Source organism: Nicotiana sylvestris, chromosome 8 (genome assembly GCF_000393655.2).
Source record: "Nicotiana sylvestris chromosome 8, ASM39365v2, whole genome shotgun sequence".
NCBI lineage: Eukaryota > Viridiplantae > Streptophyta > Magnoliopsida > Solanales > Solanaceae > Nicotiana > Nicotiana sylvestris.
Genome location: NC_091064.1, coordinates 6,145,386 through 6,158,786, shown reverse-complemented (window position 1 = coordinate 6,158,786; position 13,401 = coordinate 6,145,386). Strand labels below are relative to the sequence as shown.

At 36.0% G+C, this 13,401-nt stretch overlaps 1 protein-coding gene across 1 annotated transcript; it reads left to right on the top strand.

Moving 5' to 3' along the window:
* The first annotated feature begins 7,905 nt into the window (after positions 1-7,905).
* Positions 7,906-11,262, top strand: LOC104245937 (uncharacterized). The gene is made up of 2 exons (XM_009801650.2): positions 7,906-8,057; positions 10,188-11,262. Exon 2 carries the CDS (start codon positions 10,230-10,232, stop codon positions 10,728-10,730), a length of 501 nt encoding a protein of 166 aa, XP_009799952.1. The 5' UTR covers positions 7,906-8,057; positions 10,188-10,229; the 3' UTR covers positions 10,731-11,262.
* Positions 11,263-13,401: the final 2,139 nt, after the last annotated feature.

Here is a 13,401-nt window from a genome sequence, read left to right as displayed (position 1 = left end):
GCCGCATGTGTACCATGGTGCCCCTATGAAAACTCGGGGAAAATAAATATAAAAGGTGGTGAAGTCTAACTTCACACCCAGCCAACTCCGCATACTTCGTCAACACTAGAAAGATTTTATACGTATATGGAGATAGTTGTGCCGGGCAGATCTCATAGAACTGATAAAATTCCTCCGCCAACAGAAAAAGATGGAGAGTGTGACCAATCACAAAAAGGTACATGTAGAAAGCACAATATCCTGGTCTATGGACCTCCACAAGGTCCCTCCCAGTCAGAACCATTTCTACATGACGATAAATATTATACGTAGATCGGAATTCATTTATGTGAGCTGTCTCAGTTTCAGAGACCACCGGAGTAGGAGAAGGGGCAGGTTTCTTGTGGAAATCATTCCTGGACATAAGGTTTCTTGGTAGTATCTCTTGGGGAAACTATCCCCCTCTTCAACCGCTGTATCATCGCCACCGGAAGGGGGAGCCGTGGATAACAGAATGGCGTCGGAAACCTCTTCATGTATTCGGTGTGTTCTAGGCATCGTGGTAATAGAAGGTGTGTTGGTAGAACTTAAAATGAGAAACGGTGGTTAAACAAAAAATAATGGGAAGTGAGACCACGAAAACTGATCTGAAGAATAGAGGAAAATGATCGGTGTTGGAAATAGATACACAGAGAAATGGCTAAAAGTTTCTGAAGAAACAAAACCTTCACTTATTTATAGGGCTGGATGGCGCAGGAATCGAAGAGGAAGACCGCCAATGGCGCTAAAACCAAAGTGACAAGCAATCAGACAGTGTCTCAGGAAGGTGTGTAATGATGACGCACGTGGGAGTGACGTCACATCCTAATAATTATATCAATTAAGGTTCCATAAGATATGTCAACTGTCACGACCCAAAAATCTCTCCAAAGAAGTCGTGATGGCACCTAGTCTCTAAACTAGGTAAGCCTAACATTTACTGTAATAATATAGGTATTTACTAACTTTAAATTAAATTACTCTGAACAAAATACAATTCCCAAAACCGGTAGTACAAGTCATAAGCCTTTTCTAGGAATAGTCATATAACATAAATACATCACTGTTCCGAAACAAGGAAACATATGGAAATAAGATCAATTGAAGGTGACTCCGATGACTGCAAACGATGCAGCAGGTTTACCTTGAGTCTCCACCACAACGAACAGCTACTATCGATCAAATACCTGGATCTGTACACAAAAATGTACAGAAGTGTAGTATCAGCACAATCGACCCAATGTGCTGGTAAGTGCCTAGCCTAACCTCGGCGAAGTAGTGACGAGGCTAGGACCAAACTACCAAATAAACCTGTGTAATATAGCGTACAAAAATAATAGGAAGCAAATAACAATGGTGGCAACAATGATTAACCAATGATATAAATAGCAGGCAACAAGAACAACATAAATGTTTCTCAACAAATAATTAATACAAGTGCAATCAATTAATCAAGTCTTTCAAATATAACTTTTTCGCCTATAAACCCTTCAAGTAATAATCTCTAAGATAATATGCTTTTCAATAAATATATTGCGAATATATTTCCTTTCAATAAATATCTTTCCAATAAGCATCTTTCGAATATAATTCTTTTGAGTAAAGGTCACCTTGTGACGCCTCATTCACTTAACATAAAGTAGAGTACAACTTCCAACCCAATTAGGAAATCAACAAGAAAAGATGAAGTTTTCTTTGAAATCATTTGATAAAGAAAATACCCCTTTTCAATTAAATTACAATATCGAATGAGTTATTACCTTTAATACGAGAAATCAATAAATCAAAACATAGTAGAAATTCCTTTTTAAGTAAAGTACGACCTCAAACAGTTTATGGAAACTTTAGTTGAGAAATTAATTGAGTTAAAAAAAACTGTACAATTGTTAAAATTTGAAGTACTGAACATATAAAAAAATAAGGTGAAATACTATAAACATTATGGATTCCAACACATAGGATCACAACAGTAAAGGGATCTAAACAGTTAATACACTTGAATTGTTAATAACAGGTAAACACAGCAAATATAAAGAGCACGACATCACCCTTCGTGCTTTAACACTCTCTCACCAAAATAATACACGACATCACCCTTCGTGCTTTAACACTCTCTCACCAAAACAATACACGGCATCACCCTTCGTGCTTTACACTCTTCCTCACCCAAGCAACAAACACAAGACAAATAGGGCAAGGGAATCTATAACATCGAAATAAAATCAAGTAACAACAGAAAATCAGTAAATAAACGTAAAGGACAACATAACTCAATTAGAATCAGGAAAAATCAAGGACAAGTGCACGACATCACCCTTCGTGCTTTTACTCTCGTCCTCACAATAAGGATCAATATAAACTGCACGGCATCACCCTTCGTGCTTTTACTCTCATCCTCACTGTAAAATCAATGTAATTTGGCACGAAATTGTACATCGTGCGGCACGGCATCACCCTTCGTGCTTTTACTCTCATCCTCGCTATAAAATCAATGTAATTGGCAGGGAATTGTACATCGTGCGACACGATATCACCCTTCGTGCTTTATCACTCTTTCCTCACCATATGAATAATATAAATGTGCACGGCATCACCCTTCGTGCTTTATCACTCTTCCTCACCCAAGCAACAATCACAAAGCAATTTGGGCAAGGGAAAATAAAAAATATCACAATAAAACCCCGGCAAGGGAAACAATATCATGAATAATAACGTCCCGGCAAAGGAGAGAATATCAAAGCAACAATATCCCGGCAAGGGATATAATATCATCAACCTCTTCTCTTTTTCACATTTACTTCACAACTCGATTCACAACTTGAGCCAATGCCCTATAGTGTTCAACAATTCTATTCTTAACTTGAGCAAATGCTCTACCATGTTCAACAATTCAATTCTTAACTTGAGCCAATGCTCTACCATGTTCAACAATTAACCATAATACTTCCACAAGTTATATTGCTTAATAGAAATTATCATATAGAGCATAAACAATACGAAACAGAATCACATTAATCATAATATAAGACTCATGGGCATGTTTGACACCAATGTATAGATACTCGTCACCATGCCTATACATCGTACTCAACAATTAACACACATAAAATAGGACACAACTCCTAATCCTTCAAGCTAAGGTTAGACCAAACACTTACCTCGCTTTGAAACCAATTAGAAATTCCAACAAGCCTTTGCCTTGCGAATTCGTGCACGAATTCTCAAATCTAGTCATAAACAATTCGATTCAGTTAATAAAAATTATAGGAATTAATTCCATATAAAATTCTACATTTTCCCATTAAAAATCCGAAATTGCACTAAAATTCGCCCGTGGGGCCCATGTCTCGGAACCCGACAAAAATTACGGAATATGAAACCTCATCCAACCACGAGTCTAACCATACCAAAATTACTAAATTTCGATAATATTTCGACCCTCAGATCCTCAAATCTATCTGAGAGAGTTTTCAAACTCTTCCAACTAAATTCAGAGAATTAATACCAAAACTAGTAATAGATTCGGGTAATTTAACCAAAATTAAGTTAAGAACACTTACCCCGTTGTCTTCTCTGAAAATCTCCCGAAAATCGCCTCTTCCCGAGCTCCAATTCGTTAAAAATGGCCCATTTTCAGAACTTAATGTCCTGTCCAGAAAATCGTCGGTACTGTTCACGCGTTTTTACTATTCACGGGGGTACTGTTCATAGGTACTATTCACGAGGCACTATTCACGAGGTACTGTTCATATTGCTGAAAAAAATGCAGCAGCTGCCCAAAGAGAATTTCAGCAACTTTTTCCGCCCGTTAACCTTCCGAAATCCCCCCCCCCCCGAGGCCCTCGGGACCTCAACAAAATACATCAACCAGTCCTAAAACATCATACGAACTTAGTCGAAACCTCAAATCACACCCCAATTCAAGCCTAATGAAACTAAGAACATTCAATTTCTATATTCGATGCAAAAACCTATCAAATCAAGTCCGATTGACTTCAAATTTTGCACACAAGTCATAAATGACATAATGAAGTTCCGAAAATTTTCAGAACTAGATTCCGACCCCGATATCAAAAAGTCAACTCTCGGTCAATTTTTTCCAAAAATCTACTATTTTCCAACTTTCGCCAAAATGCGCTGAATTGTCCTACGGACTTCCAAATCCAAATCCGAACATCCTCATAAATCCAAAATCACCATATGAAACTATTGGAATCATCAAAATTCCCTTCCGGGGTTTTTTCCTCAAAAGTCAAATCTCCGGTTAAACTTAAGAAATCTTTAGCCTTAAATTTCTAGATTTCGTTAAATAGCGATAATTTGATCTAGGGACCTCCAAATTCGCTCTCGAGCATATGACCAAGTCCCAATTCACGATACGGAACTACCGAAAAGGTCAAAACTTTTATCCGTGTTTGTTTGCTCAAAATGTTGACCGAAGTTAACTCAATTGAGTTTTTTTTAAAGCCCTAGTTCGCCATTTAATCCATTTTGTTCTACATAAGAGCCTTCCGAAAAATTATATGGACTATGCACACAAGTCAAGGAATTATTGATAGTGCTTTTCAAGGTCTTAAAATACCGAGGTAATTATTTAAATTAAAGATGACATTTTGGGTCATCACATCAACCTCTCGACCCCGACCGAACCAGCATGACGACAGCCAAATTCAGCGATGGGAACGAGTGATATCCGCTCATCGAGGACGTTTAAGGCTACGACCTCAACAAGCGGAGGGACTAACTGTATTGGTCCAAATTTGGTTACCACAACGACGACGGATAAGCGAGATTAGGGAACAGAGTCATTACAATATGACGATTGACAATCGTCGTGGCAGAGGACGACGACCAGAGACGAGCAACCGAAGTGAGGTAGGGTCGGTAGTGTCACCTCCGAAAGAGACAGAACGAATATACCTTTGGAATATTCTTTGTGCTGTACTTCTTAGGGTTTTTTGGGGAATGTCCCTTATAAATAGGAGGAGATAGTAAACAAGGGGGAACTGCCTTTATCTACTATTGAGAGATATTGTAAGATTGAGAAAAGAATATACCAGAAAGTTGTCTTATTCATAGCATCCATATACTTGTTGTTCATCATTTTTATCCATAGATCACAAGATCCCACTTAGACATTGAATGCTTTCCGTTCCACATCGCCAGAAAAAGGAAACATCCAATCATATGATCATTGGGTGACTATTCCTCTATACCATAATCACTACTATTTTTTGCATTTATTACATGTTTATGATATTATACATCTTGTCACTCATAACATAACGATTTCTTTATCTAATGCTATAAACGCGACTCATCGTACAGAAGTTTAGTCCTCATTTAATCTAGTGATTATTAAATTCAATTGAGATTCATCCTATCAATTTACATTAATTAGTTTCGCATTTATTTGCATAAAAAATATGGCACGAGGGATAAGATATAATTAATTATGATATTATTTTTGAAATGAGTTTATCTCATGTTTGATTTTGATAAAATTGTGGTATAGTTAATTCCGAGATACTTAATATTTTTTTATCCCTATGTGAGGGTGGAATAACTAATCCCGAGATAGCTAATCTTAGAATAATTAATCATGGGATAACTTGTTTTCCAACAAAACGACCCCTAAACTATTACATTTTTGTGAGTTTCCTATCTAAACTATTCAATATCCCAAGTTCCCCGGAACTATATTAAGTGAATATATTAAAAAAAACCTAAACTATTATACTTTTTTCAAATTTCCTATCTAAACAATTCAGTATTCCCAAGACCCCCTAAATTATATTGAGTGAATACACTAAAAAAAACTAATTATTTGAAGAAATACTTATTTACATTTACTTTGTAGCAAAAAATCAAATGAAAGCATATAGAGTTGCATTTTTTGAAAATTATCTTATGTTACATAATATAATTCAGGGGGTGGATGAAGTGGAAGCTTGCGTCTAGTGTTTTATGTGATGTGCCTCCAAAACTTAAGGACAAGTTAAGTGGTAGTGAGGCCGACTATGTTGTATGGAGCCGAGTGCTGGCCAGTCAAGAAATTTCATGTCCAGAAGATGAAAGTAGCAGAAATGAGGATGTTGAGAAGGATGTATGGGCATACCAGGAAAGACCAGGTTAGGAATGAGGTTGTTAGGGACAAGGTGGGTATGGCCCCGATGGAAGACAAGTTGCGAGAATCGCGACTGAGATGGTTCGGGCATGTAAAAAGGAGAGACACCAATGTCCCAGTGAGGAGATGCGAGAGGTTGACCATAGCGAGGCAGATAAGAGGTAGAGGGAGGCTAGAGAGTACTGCGAAGAGGTGATTAGGCAGGATATGACACTACTTCAGCTTACCGAGGACATGGCCCTCGATAGAGAGGTGTGAAGATCGAGGATTAGGGTTGTGAGTTGACAAGTAGTCGAGAGACTCTTCTAGTTTTACTAGTAGTACTAGTACTGTAGTGAGAGTACTAGTACTGTAGTGAGAGTGGGTTGTGTCTGTGTGAATGAGTATAGGCAAAGGAGTCGAGAGTTCCTTGTTGTTAGACAATGTGCAATTATTGGGGGTAGTTTTTGCACTCCTCTTGTAGCTTCGTATTCCTAGTTCCTTTCCTATTATAGGTTGTGTTATTTGTTTCTGTTATCTTATTTTCTTGCCATTATTACTGTTTTGTTTATTGTGTCATTTTCACTGTTCTTGAGCCGATGGTCTATTGGTGTATGGGGTTGCATTGGTTTTTTTTTTGTTGTTGTCGTCGTTGTCATCCTATGTTACAAAACAAGATTCAACAAATAAGAAAACAAGATGGACAGCAACTCCATTGCCTACAATGTGCTGGGTTTAATAAGAAAATTTAAATAAGTGTTCGTTCAATATATGGGTAAGAAATAAAAGAAGATTAAAACAAGAAACATAATAAATAATTTCATGAGAAACAAAAGAGGGAGAAAAATTTTCAGAGAGAAACTAGATGGAGAAAAGTGTGAGATAAGTAAAAAAATAAAGAAGAATCTAAAACATAATAAAGGCAACAAAGAGAAAATAAAAACTTAAAAAAAGATCATTTTTATCCATTACACACAGTCAGATGGATCCACTTTGATGGTTATTTTCATCTATCACGATCACACACTTTTTTGCGAGTTATATGAGACATATTTTGCCGCCATACAATCAATGAGGATAGAAGGTAATAAATATCTGATAAAATAATTAAAATACGTATAAATTTTTTACTTTTTTTTTTAAATCAGTGGTTGGTTATAAAATTTTTGATTTTCACCTTAAAATATATTTTGAATTTTTTTAAAAATTTTAAAAACTCCAAAAAAAAATTACTCCCCCGTCTCATAATATGTGTCGTAATTCTTTTGTGCATGCTCCTTAAGAAAGAATATTTTTTGACTATTTTACCCTTATTAAATATTTTCTCAATTTATGTGTCATCTCTATAATGACATTATCCATATTTTTACTAAATATGAATGTAATTGATTATTAAGGGTAAAAAGGGAAAAACATAATCAATTTTGTCTTGAACTTCTAAAATAACAAATAATTTAAGATAATTATTTTTAATAACCATGACACATATTATGAGACGGAGGTAGTAGCTATTTTCAAAATTTTCACCGCTCACAAAAATTCAAAAATATAAAAAAAGTCACGTTCAAGAACCAGGAAAATGAATAAATAAAGCACACAAAATCAAAGGGTAGCTTAACCTGCTGTCACATGTGGTTGACCAGTGAGATACGTTGCTATCAAGAAATGTAAATAGAGGCCCCAGTAGTAGTTAAAAAACATAGAGATTGATGCGTCATTTAGCACAAGATACCTTGAAATTGACATAAAATCATTGAAAATTCAAGTCAATTAAGCTCCCGTGAAAACTTATATAGTAGTAACAAATTATAGTACTGCTTTTGCTGATGAACTGGTCTGTGTTGCATTACTCTTGCTTTCATCTTCAACTCTCTCTTCTTGTGGGGTTTGTTCGACAATCATTTTTCTGAGCTCCATTTGCTACTTCTTGCTGGTAATTTTCGAATCATAATTTTATTAGCACCAATTTTTTTCATAGTTTCTTGTTGAGGTTCTTGAGTTATTCTTTGATTATGTTTAATACATTCTGGTCACTTAGTTAGATCTGTCTGTTCATTTGACTTTATAAAGTTTCAGTTTTTCTGTGTGTTTTGCAATTTTGGCTTCCTCTTTATGATCTTGAATACTATTTGGGATATGGGTCTTTACAGTAAAGCTTTGGTGTTATCTATAGAAGCTTTTAAAAACATATAATTTTTTTACTAAACTTTGCACTTCAAGGTAGCCCGGTGTACTAAGCTCCCGCAATGTCAAGGGTCCATTGTACACGACCTTAACCTGCATTTCTATGAGAAGCTGTTTCCACAGCTTGAACCCGTGAACTCCTGGTCACACAGGCTCCCCTTCTAAACTTTGCACTTATACTCCCAAAAAAAGTAATTGTTGCATAATGCGCCTCAGCTGATAACTTAAAGTTTTGAGCTTTAATGGTTTTTGGGTCGCTGCAAAATTTGATCTTTTTTGGTTTTTGACTGACTGTATAATATATAGCCTCGCATCAACCGTTGTTTTTTCTGCATGAGTCATAGGTTATGTAGTCTGTTTCCGCTGTTCGTTTTTGTTTGCTTTTGATGATAGGATTGGGTGGGGGGATATAGTTGTGATGCTGTCCAGAAATGACAGATTTTAAGTTGTACAGATGAAGATGGCGATTGAGTAGAAACGAAAGCACTAATCGGGTATATGTTTCACTGTTATCTTGCACTGGTGAATCATGTTTTAGACTTTAACACTTTTACTATAGGTCCAGTTGCTTCAAGGAGTGATTTAGCCTTTCAGAGATTTATTTGTTCATAAAATATGCATAACTTCTAATACTTTTAATTCGTATTTGCATAATATAAGGATGATATAAGTTTATATGAAGTAACGTGGTCCGTGATGATTCATATTGTTGGCCCCGACTTGTTTGGAATTGAGGCGTACTTGTTGTTTGTTTTTGCTGCTCTCTCCAGCCTAACCCTGCTAGTTAATTTCCATGGATCAGCTGGTTAAACTTTATTTTCTATCACGAGAAGATTTTAGCTGAAAATGATCGAATCTGGACAAACCTTTGGGCGTAGACATACTTTTGTTGGTAAATCTGAGAAATCTGAACAGAACTTTTCAGTTTATATCTGCCCTTTATCCTCCCAAGTGACATGATTCCACCCTTTTTAAGCCTCTTATTGTTAGTCCAAATATTACCGATACCAAGATGGTCAACTGTGTAGCTCTGAGAGTTAGATTTCAATGTTCTGTACTTCATCTACAGTTAGAATTCAATTTTGTGCAATACTCTGTCTCCTTTCCATTTATGATGATAGGTGTAATTGGGTACTCGTGTTGGATTTTTTTTGTTTGGATAGCATATTCATATATCTAAGCTGGTAATATAAGTAAATAACTCTCCTTTTTGTCTAAGCAGATCAGAACTGGATGAGAAAAAAGTTTCTCCCAGTCGCGTACTTTCCTACTAAAGAATTCAGTTTGTCTCCCCTTGTGTTGTGATTTTTCAAAATTTTGATGAACTTGGCTCACATTTTAGTAGAATTTTCATTGGCGTGAAGATTATGTTCTGGTGAGTATAATAGTGGTTTCCGAATCACTATTATCCTGAAGTTGTATCTTTTCTACGCCCTCCAATTACTATATGATATTGCTGCTTGCCTTTACATCGCAAATAATACAGTTGACATTTATCTGGAGGCAGGGGCGGAGCTAGCTCTTTGGCAATGGGTTTGGCGAAACTCAGTAGCTTTTGTCCAAAACCTGTATTTGTCTTAAAAATCTATTTAATGTGTATAAACTATTAATTTAGATACTAGTAACTTAGTATTAGAATCCCAAACCTCATAAGCTTCATTCACTGCCACGCTCCGCTTCTGTCTGGAGGAGCTGTATTTCTCAATCTCCCCTTAGCTCTTTTGGTTGCTGTTCATAATAGTGTATAGATGGAAAAATCATAAAATTTGAAGAAGCAACGAAATTTATGCCGACCTGGATTTCAAGTTAATCTAGGCTATGTAGCTCATCCCATGATACGAACTTATTTACGCGTGCTCTAATTTCTATTGTCTTGCAGGGTATAACTAAATATCTATCAATCCCAGAAAATTCAAAAAGCATGGCTCAAACATTAGAAGCCATCAAGATCGGCGGAGGTTCTGTTAAAGTGGGAACTACTGGTAAAGTTAGCGCCTTGATGTCAAGAGAATTAGATTCCAAGAAACCTGATTCTCAGACGCCAACGTCATCCAAGAATAAGTCTCCTAGTGTTTGTGGTTTCATTCCTGGTAGCGCGACCAGTCCAAAGAGAATGAAGCCAAGAACATCAAGCGACGAAGCAAGCAGCAGCGGGACATCAAAGCATAATAGTAGTAAAAGCCCTGAATTTGTCAGGAAGACGAAACACTACAGTAGAAAAACACATCAAGTTCCAATACTAGTATCCGAAAATACTTCAGTTGATGGAACTCCTATTAGCCAGAAAACCGACAGAAAGGGACCTTACATGGTAGAAATTGTGGACATAAAATGCAGAAGTATGGACAGAACTTGGACAAATCCTATAAAAAATAGCCTGAAGAAGCTTGGTTTCACAAAACTATCTGAGAACGCGGTCTAAGTACGCGAACTTCAAATATCAGCCTTTAGATTCTTGTAAGTGAATCTTGAAATAGCAGCTGGTGGATTACATTCTGCAACTTCTACCATTGAACACATGCTCGGCATCAGCTTACAGCTCCGTCTCTTCTTTTTAGGATTCGTGACTAACGATCCAAGATTTGGTCTAGAGTGACTGTTAGTCGAAGCCACGTCTGAAACTTGACGACATGGCTTGTTCATGCTGTTGTGATGGTTTAGTTGTAGCCTACTGAAGTACTCAATTTCTTGTAACACGAGGGATCCAACGGTTCCTCTGCTACCTATCTCAACAAGAGGATTATTCGCAGCCATCTTCTCAGCAACTGTAAATCCTAAGCCATTAGCTTTATACTCAGATTTTTGCATGATATGAGAGAAAGTTATGGTATGAGGTTGAAGAGAAATGTGTTGGTGTTTTTTCTTGATATGAGAATTGGTCATTTTGAGGGTTTTCACGACTTGTTTACCTTATATCCTTTATCTCATAAAGTGAAACCTATGGCTTAAATGAAGATGGGAAAGGCTCTCTGACCACCTTATTCATGTGTTTACAGTTAAAAAGACTTTAAATTTGCTCAAGTTGTGTACCAACTTCTAACTACTTGTCCATTCATTGTATTTTCATTCTACCTGGTTCGAGCCGTGGAAGCAGTCACTAATGCTTGTATTAGGGTAGGCTATCGCATTATACCCTTTGGGATGCGGTCCTTCCTCGGATCCTACGTGAATGCGGGATGCTTTGTGCACCGTATTGCCTTTTTTTTAAAACCTAGAATGGGGGGGGGGGGTGATAAATTTATTTGTCTTTAACAACTTGTTTGGATGGTTGTTATGTATCGTTTCATAATGTATCGTATAGTATTATATTGTACTATATCATTTTGATGTCACCTTAATATTTGTATAGATTATATTATTTTTCATCGTTTCATGATGTCATGCACCAATAATATGAATAATAAATTTGCAATATTATAAAGAAAAAGTAAGGTACAAGGTAGAACTATTATATGAAAAGATGTGGTATTAGGATAAAATATGATTATTTAATAATATGGAAGGGCTAAATGAGAAAAAAATAAAATAAAGGAACAACACGACTACACCAAATTGGTTGTTTCATAAGGTAACTCTTTTCGTTGTTACGTAACAATAGATTTAACTATACGATACAATAAAAATTCAAGTAACAATCAAGATAAACAATGTATTTAAAGTAATAATATGATACAATACAACATATAAGAACCATCCAAACAAACTATAACCTTTTGTTTGAAAACTTGTGTTTTTGCTGTTGAACCTAAACATCCTATAGCTTTAGCCCTCTTAATACTACAAGTTGATATAAGAATTAATTATGGTAAATGAGCGATGTTTGTAGGGCCACAGGCTTTTAATTCTGTGGTTAATTTCTCCCAAGTGGCAATGGAGATGGAAAATAGATGGTTGGTTTTTGCACCTAAGCGTGTGGCCTAGCGTCAACGAATGAATTGAGTGAAAATCGTTGACGATCAAAATTCAAATTTTAGCAGAGACAATAATGAAATGAACTTATATTTTCTCATTTGTCTAAACCCGGGGGGGGGGGGGGGAAATAATTAGATACTTCTGCTAGTGGAAGGTAATAGGTATCTGATGAAATAGTTGAGGTGCACATAAATCGGCCACGACGCCCACCGTTATTTTCTTAAAAATAGATGGTTGGTCCTTAAAACTTTTCTAGGAGATTTGTTCTTGAAATTAGTATTGGTAGTTTCTTACGTTTGTGTTGCGGTGGTCATGTGAAATCACGAGCAATTCAGAAACTCACCTCTTTTGTCCTTAATGTCAATTTTTCTTATTGAATGGAAAAATAATGAAGATGATGGTCTTTAGGGTTCCGGGATTCTTACACAAATAGTCGGTCAAAATTACTGTTTATTTTTTTGGTCCTTATATATAGATTATAAACAGTATTCATCGGTTATTTTTAGTTTAAACGATTAAGTGCATGTCATTTTGGGTGGGAGGGGGCCTGGTAGTGAAGTGCCTAAGTTGGTCCAACTCGTGTACCAATCAATTTATTGCTCTTTCATTATTTATTTTAATATATTTACAACTTAATAACTATAAGTTGTATAAGGGGTTTTAAGGAAACTAGAAAAGATTAAAAAGAAAAACAGAGTCTACCATTTAATTGCGAATTGCGATGTCCAAATTTGTCACTCCATTTGCTATGGTTATATCCAAAAGGTTTACTCTTACATTGGCATTTTCTTCGATCCAAAATATGTATCATTTTAGACTTCTAGCAAATTAAATTTGTTCCAAAAGTATTTGACGTTTTAGAAAAACAAAAAGTATTTACTTGTCATTTTTTCCAAATTCATTAATATTTCTTTAATTGGTAGCTTGTTAATTAAGTGAAAAGTTTAAGAGAAAAACAAAGAATTGTTTAGACAAATACAACAACAACAACGACACAATAAAATCCCACAAATGGAATCTGAGGAGGATAGTCTGTACGCAGACCTTACTCTTGTCCCGATGCGGCAGAGAGGTTGTTTTTGACCCTCGGCTTTAGACAAATACTCTTATGATTAAATTATTAAAGGACTTTCTTAAAGAATATTTTGAAACAAGGCGAAAAACCTCTAGAAGTCATTTTT